The 10,350-nt window shown below is 35.6% G+C and overlaps 2 protein-coding genes across 3 annotated transcripts; one reads left to right on the top strand and one right to left on the bottom strand.

Moving 5' to 3' along the window:
• Nucleotides 1-220: 220 nt before the first annotated feature.
• On the top strand, nucleotides 221-4,482 carry LOC107853397 (oligopeptide transporter 2). Its single transcript, XM_016698385.2, has 6 exons — nucleotides 221-875; nucleotides 1,285-1,382; nucleotides 1,571-2,137; nucleotides 2,574-2,826; nucleotides 2,916-3,098; nucleotides 3,288-4,482. Exons 1-6 carry the CDS (start codon nucleotides 381-383, stop codon nucleotides 3,900-3,902), a joined length of 2,211 nt encoding a protein of 736 aa, XP_016553871.2. The 5' UTR covers nucleotides 221-380; the 3' UTR covers nucleotides 3,903-4,482.
• A 27-nt stretch (nucleotides 4,483-4,509) lies between these two features.
• LOC107853406 (protein TIC 20-I, chloroplastic) lies at nucleotides 4,510-8,789 on the bottom strand. Of its 2 annotated transcripts, none has more exons than XM_016698400.2 (3): nucleotides 8,681-8,789; nucleotides 6,413-6,611; nucleotides 4,510-5,366 (listed from the first exon to the last, which is right to left on the bottom strand). In XM_016698400.2, exons 2-3 carry the CDS (start codon nucleotides 6,588-6,590, stop codon nucleotides 4,729-4,731), a joined length of 816 nt encoding a protein of 271 aa, XP_016553886.1. In that variant the 5' UTR covers nucleotides 6,591-6,611; nucleotides 8,681-8,789; the 3' UTR covers nucleotides 4,510-4,728. The 2 variants fall into 2 exon arrangements, with proteins under 2 accessions (XP_016553886.1, XP_016553887.1); XM_016698401.2 differs by having other exon boundaries at nucleotides 8,698-8,778.
• Nucleotides 8,790-10,350: the final 1,561 nt, after the last annotated feature.

A 10,350-nucleotide genomic window follows, 5' to 3' on the forward strand; every position in this document is an offset into this window, starting at 1 on the left:
TCTAAACTGTGATCATGAATTACGACATAAAAGCTTTAAGTTTTTCGAAATAAATTTTTATATATTTAAAAACTACGATAAAAATAATCCTAAATCAAATAATCACAACTTGAAATATTTCTCAATCAAAGTAGAATATGATTTGCTCTCGAAATTCTAATGCCACATAAATTATGACGAAAAAGAAAAGGTAATAAAAAGACAAACAATTCAACTTACTGTAGGAGTCTTCATGCATGTAACCGGCTAACCGCTGCTCTATAAATAAAAGTCCTTGGACTCTTATCTCCCCTAGTTCTCTTCTCTTGCAAATTCAGTTGAGCTGAGAACTCAAAACCCTAGGAATTCAATCTCTCTTCTTTCGTTTTCGGCCTTCTTCAATGGCGGTTAACGTTCAAGAAAAGTGGGATTCGGAGAATGTCGTACCCTATGATGACGAAGAATCTCCAATAGAACAAGTTCGTTTAACAGTATCAAACGAAGACGATCCTTCTCTACCAGTATGGACATTCAGAATGTGGTTCTTAGGAATCGTGTCATGTGCACTTCTATCGTTTCTCAACACTTTTTTCAGTTATAGAGCTGAGCCGTTGGTGATCACAATGATTACTGTTCAAGTTGCAACGCTGCCGATTGGGCGTTTAATGGCTAGGGTGTTACCAACGAGGATGTTTAAGATTATGTCGTGGGAGTTTACGTTGAATCCAGGGCCGTTTAATATGAAAGAGCACGTATTGATTTCAATTTTTGCCAATGCTGGTTCTGCTTTTGGGAATGGACCTGCTTATGCTGTTGGAATTGTGGATATTATCAAAGCGTTTTATTTTAGGAATATCTCATTCTTGGCTGGTTGGATTCTTGTTGTTGCCACTCAGGTTCAAACTTCTTCTACTGAAATATTTCTTGCGATTTCGTGCTTATTAAGATTATAGAAGTTGAATCTATAAAGTTTAAATCTTGAATTCACATGCATATAATAGTCATTAGTCAAATCACTCGTACCAGGATATTGATCGTGATAGTTCAATGAGAATGTCAAAAAACCGAAGTATCTATCCTGAATGAGTTACATCATGAAGATTTTCTGAGCCCCAATATGTATTGCATATACGTCTAGCTTAATCAGACCTCTTATTTTCTGTTGAAAAGTAATTGAACAATGTCAAAACTTTTCAACTCTTCATGTCAATTAAAGGCTAAAGTGATGGAAGTATCTATTTAACTTTCATCATCTGTAGACATGTCTAGTTTACCAGTGCTAATAGTATAATGTTTGTGTATCAGGTTCTGGGATATGGCTGGGCAGGGATTATGAGGAAGTTAGTGGTAGACCCTGCAGAAATGTGGTGGCCAAGTAGTCTGGTTCAAGTTTCTCTTTTCAGGTAATTTCTCAAAAATTTCAACTTGATCCCTGAAATAGCATATTAGCTTATTATCTCGAGTTGCTCATGTTCTTCGTGGATAGGCAAATCCTTTTCTTGTACTTTTTTTTTGGATGAGTTTGAGAACATTGATGCATAAGGCCTTGTTACTGTATCTAACAAATGTAAATTTTTATAAATTTGGGCAGGGCTCTCCATGAGAAAGAAGGGGAAGGAAAAACCTCAAGAGGCAAATTTTTTTTAATTGTGCTAGCTTGCAGCTTCATATGGTACATTGTCCCTGGTTATCTCTTCCCAACATTGTCAAACTTAGCGTTGATCTGTTTGGTCTATCCCAAATCAGTGTTTGCCCAGCAACTTGGTTCAGGCATGAAGGGTCTTGGAATTTTATCCTTCACTTTTGATTGGGCAGTTATAGCATCATACCTTGGTAGCCCTCTGGTTTACCCCTTTTTTGTCATTGTCAATGTCATAATTGGGTATATTGGTGTAGTATATATACTAATTCCCGTTTCCTATTGGGGATTGAACCTCTACAATGCCAAGAATTTCCCTCTATTCTCCTCGGAGTTGTTTGATGCTCGGGGCCAGATATACAATGTTACATCCATAGTTAATGATAAATTTGAGATAGACAAGGTATCATATGCACAGCACGGACGCATACATCTCAGCACGTTCTTTGCTGTTACTTATGGCCTGAACTTCGCAGCTGTTACTGCTACTGTCTCACAAGTTGTTCTATTCAATGGAAAGTAAGTACTTCTTAACTATCATTTTCCCTCCCCCACCCATTTACTTTATTTTTTTACCAGTTATTCACCCGTGATGGATCTAGACTAGGCGCCTAGACAGGAAGCACTGCATCTAGCTTGGACTTATGTGTGTAAAGAAACCAAAAGGCTAGTACTCTTGTCGATGTTGTAGGAACACTCTAGCTGTTTTCGGATAGTTTTTTTTCTGCTGGTTAAGGCTTTCATAATGAGTTAACCAACTAGAATAGAACCTATACACGAACTGAAAAGAAACTCTCTCACAGAAAGAGAGAGAGAGAGAGAGAGACAGCAGCCAACCCCCACACACACTTTAGTAGGCCAGAGATTATTCAACTTAGACGTGGTTCCTATTGGTTTAACTCATGAATTAAACTTGTTCTGAGAAGAGAATTATACTGATAATATCACTGAACAGGGAAATATGGCAGCGACTCCGGACCTCATACAAGGGAAAGCCTGATATTCACACAAGACTTATGATGAAATATAAGGACATCCCTAACTGGTGGTTTGTCCTCACGCTTGCACTTTCATTGGTTTTGTCGCTTGTCCTATGTATCTTCATGAAAGATGAAGTTCAGCTTTCGTGGTGGGGGCTTATCCTTGCAGCCGCTCTTGCTTTGCTATATACCCTACCAATAAGCATCATAACAGCCACCACAAACATGGTTAGTCTTGCAAGTTGAACATATGTTGATTACTTTTTGTGGATGCATTCATTCTCTTTTATTTAACAAATTTTTGCTTCTGATGACAGGCACCAGGACTAAACGTGATCACAGAATATATAATTGGTATAATACTCCCAGGTAAACCAATAGCCAACGTCTGCTTCAAGACTTATTCTTATATGAGTATGAGCCAGGCTGTTTCCTTTCTCCAAGATTTTAAGCTCGGCCATTACATGAAGGTTCCTCCAAGATCAATGTTCATCATTCAGGTATGACTTTCTTCTTCTTCACTTGTTCCCATTAGTAGTACTATGAATCACTTATCCTAGACAGCAGTTAGTGTTCGAGACATAAAGAGCCAAATCTATTGATCATAGGAAGAAAAATAAAAACTATAGCAATTGTACTGTTTCCTGATACTACAAGAGACTGACTGAAACTTCTATTTCCTAAAACAGCTAGTTGGAACCATTCTTGCTGGTACAATCAATATGGCCGTCGCGTGGTGGCTACTTAATAGCATTGAACACATATGCCAACCTGACTTGCTTCCTCCCAACAGTCCATGGACCTGTCAGAGCGATAGAGTCTTTTTTGATGCATCAGTTATTTGGGGATTAGTAGGACCCCGAAGAATATTCCTAGGCCAAGGAGAATATAGTGCTCTCAATTGGTGCTTTCTTGGAGGTTTACTGGCACCAGTGTTGGTGTGGGTTCTACACAAAGCATTCCCAAGCCAAACTTGGATTAAATACATCAACCTTCCAGTACTTCTTGCAGCTACAGCCAGTATGCCTCCAGCAACAGCATTGAATTTCAACAGCTGGATTATCATTGGAACAGTGTTCAATTTCTTCATTTTCAGATACAGAAAGAACTGGTGGCAGAGGCACAATTATGTCCTATCAGCAGCACTAGATGCTGGAGTGGCTTTAATGGGAGTGGTTATCTTTTTCTGCTTTAGTTTATGGAATGTTAACTTGTCTTGGTGGGGAACTGGTGGAGAATATTGTGATTTGTCTTCTTGTCCCACCGGCAAAGGCATTTCTGTTGATGGATGTCCTTTGACCTGATTCTATTAGTATGTTAGGCTCCATACTTAAGTTGTAAATATGATCTTGTGCAAACCATATTAGTATGTTAGGCTCCATACTTGGTTGTAAATATGATCTTGTGCAATCCAAGTACTTTACTTTCTTTTATTATTGAATTGATTTAATCAAAGTAAGGATAAATCAATTGAAGTAACTAGAATCAATGGGCCTTTACAAAGATCTCGCTTCGAACTATGTTTGATAATTAGTGATAATTTATGGTGTATTGCCACTCTTTTTCCCTTTCTGGATCTTCAACTATATTAAAACTACATGGGTGTTTTTAAGAGTCTGCAATGTGGATCACACAAAATTACCAAAATGACCTTGAAAATGAGTGGTTTTAAACTTTTGGCCCCGTTTGCTTATGGCCAAACCTTTAAGGTCAAAAGTGCAATCGATTGGTGGAGAATTAATAATCTACAAAAGCTCTTGGACTAAGAAGCCCTTTTCTCTTGTTGCTGCATCTAGTCTGGCAAAGTGCGTTTCGCTACTGGCAAGTCAAGTAATTAAACAGTATGAAACGAAGTAACAGAAGCCCTAAAATGACAATTGAAACTAAGAAAACAAACTGAAAAGTGAAAACTGAAAACCAATGAACTTAATCAATACATTAGGAGAATGGGAGGGGAAGAACAATAGTTGCATAAAGTGAGCGTTACACAGGCCATAAGGCAATCCCCGAGAGACCGTGATGATAGCAAGTTCAAGATTCAGTTCCACCCAGCCTCAATGTTGTACAAAAAAGGCATAAGAAACATAATATCATCTGTTTACAGTTTACACCATAATATGTTGGCTTTCATTAATCATAGGGTATTTGAATATAAGCTGCATCACACACAAATGGTATGTCAGCATACATCCCAGCAAGTGCGCATCTTATGGACTCTAAAACTGTGAACAGATAGGCAAATGAGACAGCAGTCCAAAAGTGCATGCCAACCTTTCCCCAGTAGACTGCAAGTGGCATCCAACGGCTTATAGTCCCAACAACCTGCAGGGAAATCTCAAGTAGCATTCCCATCACCACATGAAACCTGAAGAAATGAGGCCATTCCTTTCTCCTCACTATACCAAGATAAGCAACAAAGAAGTATGCCATTAAGAACCAGCTCGGTAACCTCCCAATAGCTCCCAGGAACGGGTATGTCAGAAACTCAAAATCTTCCAAGAAGGGGTGGAGATGATAAGCTGTCTCAGCATACATCCAAGTCTCGTGAAGAGGCATCAAGTAGGGGAGGCATGCTAAGGTTCTCCACCACCACATTGGCTTTTTGGTCATCGGAGGGTATCTGTAACTGTAGGGGATATCCTTTGATGCTCTAGGGGCAAAGGACAACTGGCTTCGCATTGGTAACTGGGGTATAACACTCGAAAAACCACCATATTCACCACTTAAAAGAACTGATGATGCAGAAGAAAGATCAAGCAAGCTGAATCCTGCACTGACAGCTCAGTTTTAATAAGGCAACTAGCTTTAATTCTTAATAATGCTAACAGAAAACAATTATACCATGAGCTCGTAGAGATAAGATATATTGGCTCAATAATCTGTTGACCACTGTGTTCCCTCTATCATCCTTCTTATAATACTGAATTTTCTAAAAGAACTACATATGACTTAATGGACTCCCTTAAACCTCTATTTTTATAGTAGCTGCCTGTGCACATTTATCTATTTAAATTGTGTGAGAACAGTACCAAAAGGGAATGGTAGGATATACATCTCCAATAAACAACATCCACCAAACATGGGTGCATGAGGAACTCAAGCCATTTCAGTTTTTACTTTAAGTTTTCGAGGTAGAAGAAATATATATTTCTCCTTTAAGACAAGGAAAGGACCTATAAGGCTATAAGTTAATCCACTCACTAACTGCCTTACAAGCATTATTAAAACATCATGAAGAGCTCAAATATAATTAGGTCCCCCAACCTACAATCACAAGCTTCATAAGATGCTACATCACAAGCTTATATCAAACTCGAATTAAATATCCTCAACACTTAGGCCCTAAAAGAATCCAAAGCCCAGCTTTTACGCAGTTTTTAAAATCAAGACAAGTTGTTGGGATAAAAAGGAAAGGAAAAAAAATAGCGATAAAATGTCATCTTCACAGGAATTTTAATTGAACAGTTTAATGACTTTAAAGACTGTACAAGATCAGAATGAGTAAGACCTATTAAGAGCAAACAAGTTTTTACAAAAGAAAAAAAATGCATTTATACACTTGGTGGAATGGAACCTAGAATTTTCAAATTCAAACAAGAATCAGATCTATACTTCTGCAAAAATCAGCCTTCTCAAGGTAAAGAACAATAGCATGCTGACCTCATTAAAAAACAAATATCAATCTAGTTAAGTTGCAGTCCTACATATGATGCAACAACAAACGCCATTTCAATCATGCGTTTATTTTGAACTCTGAAATGCAGAATGAAAATAATGACATACAAAAAGATCACCATCAAGAATTCACACACACCTTTAGAGCAGGATGTTGGATACTGATGACATGCCGGTGAACATCTAGCACAAGTGACTATAACCTTTTTAGGCAGTTGAGGGGCGCATGATGATGCAGATCGATAGGACTTGGAGCTACATGCCTTGTAAGGTTTACAAATACCCCCAGAACTCAAGAAGCATCCATTTAGGATCATATTCAAACCCTTCGAGAAGATCTACAAAGAAGAAAAGCACACAACAGCATAAATGCACCGGTATGCAGGTTAAACACCAAGCAATGCAAATAGAAGGATCTCCATAACTCTACAAAGAACTATCAGAACCAGACAATTAAATGTAAATTTTAGAAGGAAAAAACACATATAAACATGATTGACTATCAAATACAAAAGCTGGAAGATTTACCATCAATAATTACTTAATAAGGAGAGTTCTTAATACAATAGCAAGTTTATCATTATTCATAAGACGAAATTTATGTATCCCTATTGTACAACTTTATGATCTAGACAGACATTTCGTAACATTTTCATTAACAAAAGCCTCAAGGTTCTCAAAATGTACAAACTAGAGTTATTTGCAAGTTTGACTAAGAAAACTAGTATCGTTCCAATTAATGTACCAATGCTACCCCTTGTCCATAAAAGAGAGTGGTTTTACATTCAAACTTGTCCCTGTGATCGTAAGAAACAGGGTGAAATTGTCCAAGGCCTCTAAGCCAGAAGCAAGAAATGGTGCAACGCCCTTCACCAATGTTAAAGGACAGTCCGGTGCACTAAAGCTCCCGCTATGCACAGGGTCCGGGGAAAGGCCCCACCAAAAGGGTCTATTGTATGCAGCCTTACCTTGCATTTCTGCCAGAGGCTGTTTCCAGAGCTTAAACCCATGACCTCCTAGTCACATGGCAGTAACTTTACCAGTTACTCCAAGGCTCCCCTTCACCAATGTTAAGTTGAGAATTATTTTTAAGAAACACTAGATTTATCAGTAATGTCCTAATTATTGATCCATATCACTTAGGGGGGTCATTTGGAATGAGGGTTACGGGATAATAATCCCCGGATAAAATGCAAAATTATTTTATTCAGTGTTTGGTTGGGGATATTAGTTAGTCCTGAGATTGTATATCCCACCATTTGTACTATAATGACAGGATAAGTTCTCCCATATATATGGTGGGATAACTAATCCCATGGGATAACTTTGTCTACAAATCCTTCATACCACACAACCCCCTACAGTGTAAAAGGGGACAACTAATGTTTGCTTTGAGCTGTGATGCAAATAAATGTTTATGTTACTGTTGTTGAGGCAGTATTATTTCTACAGCATTAATGGAAGAATGATGCAAGAAAATTTTCAAAAACAAAATAAGGCTAGAAACACTCAGGTTATCTCTAAAATGCTAAAAACGGGGTACTTGAAAATTGAAATAACTGCATAGTTTGGACACAATAGAGAAAAAGATATTACATCACGATGCATAAATCAACAAGAAGAAATATCAACAACCAGATGCACTTGAATCGAAATAGCCAGAAATGTCATGAGAAACTAATTGAATTTTTTCAAATGGAAAAATGAATAATGAAATCAAATTAAGATGAAACTTAAATTTAACCCTATCAATGTTTAAATAAACATACTTAATGTCACGCACGCCTGACCCCTATCTCATAGAGGTAGAGAGGCACATATTAAACAAAATATCACTCCCCCCGTTTCAAAATAGTAATCATATTTCACTTTTTAAGAGTCATACTATATGAAATTTGACCATCATTTTAAGATATATGTTTTTTCATTTTATTGATATGAGAAGACTTGTAGCTTACAACACTTTTTCTATAGTTTAAGAATATCCAAATTGTAATTTTAAAACATTGAATTAATCTAATCTAATTTAGCTCCAAAAATTAGTCAAATTGATTCTCGCGAACAAATGTTAATTTGCAATTATCAGTCTTTTCATGACTGTCATCTCATCATTAAAACCCCTGGTTACAAGACCCTAGTAATTACTTTCTGGGAGCTGACAAAATAGTTGTTAAGGTGAAAACCACAAAATCATCACAAAATTCAAAACTAATAACCTAGCATTGGTAATGCACTTCAAAAAAGTCCTACTTACCCTAAAACCACAAACACAAACACAAAAGTACAAAATATTCTGTACTATCAGAAACTAAACTGCAATAGCAGGTAAGTTTAGAATATTTTATACACTAACAGTGCACAACACTTGAATCCAAAACAAACAAAGGGAAAGATGACATTTAAATACCTAATTGAAGGGCATACCGAATGTAGCAATGAGTAGAGAGGTTCCCTTCTTATCTGCTTGGCAAAGAATTTAGCGAGGCCTCCAAGGTGTAAAAGGTTCTACAAGAGGAAAACGAGCTACTATGGGCCCCTTCTTATGGAGTATGGGCTTGTGGGCTCGTGTAAATTTTACCCAATTTAAAACTATAGCAGTTTATTGACACCAAATTACAATCAATAACCAACCCTTCGAGATAATGAGCGGTCAGTCTTCAACTTTCGCCCGCTTTGCCACACATAACTAGCAATATTGATACGGAAAAATCGAATCGATAAAAATATTATTAATTTATTATTATTATTAGGTTATTGAATTAAAATTTTTATCAAAAAATTTATTGGGTTATTAGTTCGATTTTAATTTTTTCATATTGAGTTATTGGATAAATCGATAAAAATATAATTGATTTATTATGATTAGGTCATTGAATTAACAACTTTTTGATAGTTTTATCAAAAAAAAAATTATTGAGTTATTAGTTCAATTTTTTATTTTTATTTTTTATATTGGGTTATTGGATAAATCAGTAATACAATAAGAATATATTAAATTACTACTTACCACTGCACATATGTATATATTACTTATCTTTTCTTAATTTCTCTTTAATTTCTACAAACCTATTCAATTTTCTAAAAACATATTCACTTCATCGTGGAATTTGGCTATGCAAGGCATATGTTATGCTTCATTTTATAATATGAAAAGGAAGTTAAAGGCATTTTTGACATTTATCATTAAATCTACTTGTTAGCATAGTTTGTGAACGGAATAATGAACTTCTTATTTTGTATTATTTGGCACCGCAAGACATTGTCCTGTTAGCTGCTACTTTTTTTTATTTTGTGAGCATTTTTATTGATTGTTAATGTTACACAACACTGGAAATCACTGCAGCTAAATTGACATTTGAATTTGTTGACATTTTATTAAATCAAAAATTGAACAGTTGAATACCAAAAATCGATAAAAAATATTTCATTGATTTAATTATTAATTTAACATATTTAAAAATAAAAAATTAATAATATATAAAATCTAACTGAACTGATCTATGCACCCAACGTGAAAAGTCTATTAAACTTGAAGTTCTATGCATGAGTCGAGTAAGGTTAAAAGTTAAAGAAAATCCACCTCAAAAGTCATTGTTGTAAATCACCCAATATTGAAATGGAAAAAAAACATGGGATGACCACTTTTCTAATCTATAATTGCAAAATAGTAATTGTTTACAAGATTCAAGATCCTATCTTTTAATGCGGATATAATTTTTTTAAAATGATACCTTTAGCTAAAGTGCGAAAAAAAAGAGTCAGCACAATGAACTTTTACATATTAACAATACCACACTGAACGAAATTTTGAATGATTGTAAGTGAAATTTCAACTTGCTAAAGTTTGAAATATAAAATCACATTCTCTTCCTAAATTTATTTACAATTTCAAGTGTACAAATTCAAGCTTTAATCAACATCAAATGTTTATTCACTTCTTTTTTTTTTTTTAAGTGTAGCTGCTTTGTTGGCACGTAAGGAGTTTTGATAGGCTTACACTTAAATTAAAAATAAATACTAGTACTACTTACGTCAAATTTGTTGTAATTTCTGAAAGGACATTAAATATTCTACCTC

Source organism: Capsicum annuum, chromosome 4 (genome assembly GCF_002878395.1).
Source record: "Capsicum annuum cultivar UCD-10X-F1 chromosome 4, UCD10Xv1.1, whole genome shotgun sequence".
NCBI lineage: Eukaryota > Viridiplantae > Streptophyta > Magnoliopsida > Solanales > Solanaceae > Capsicum > Capsicum annuum.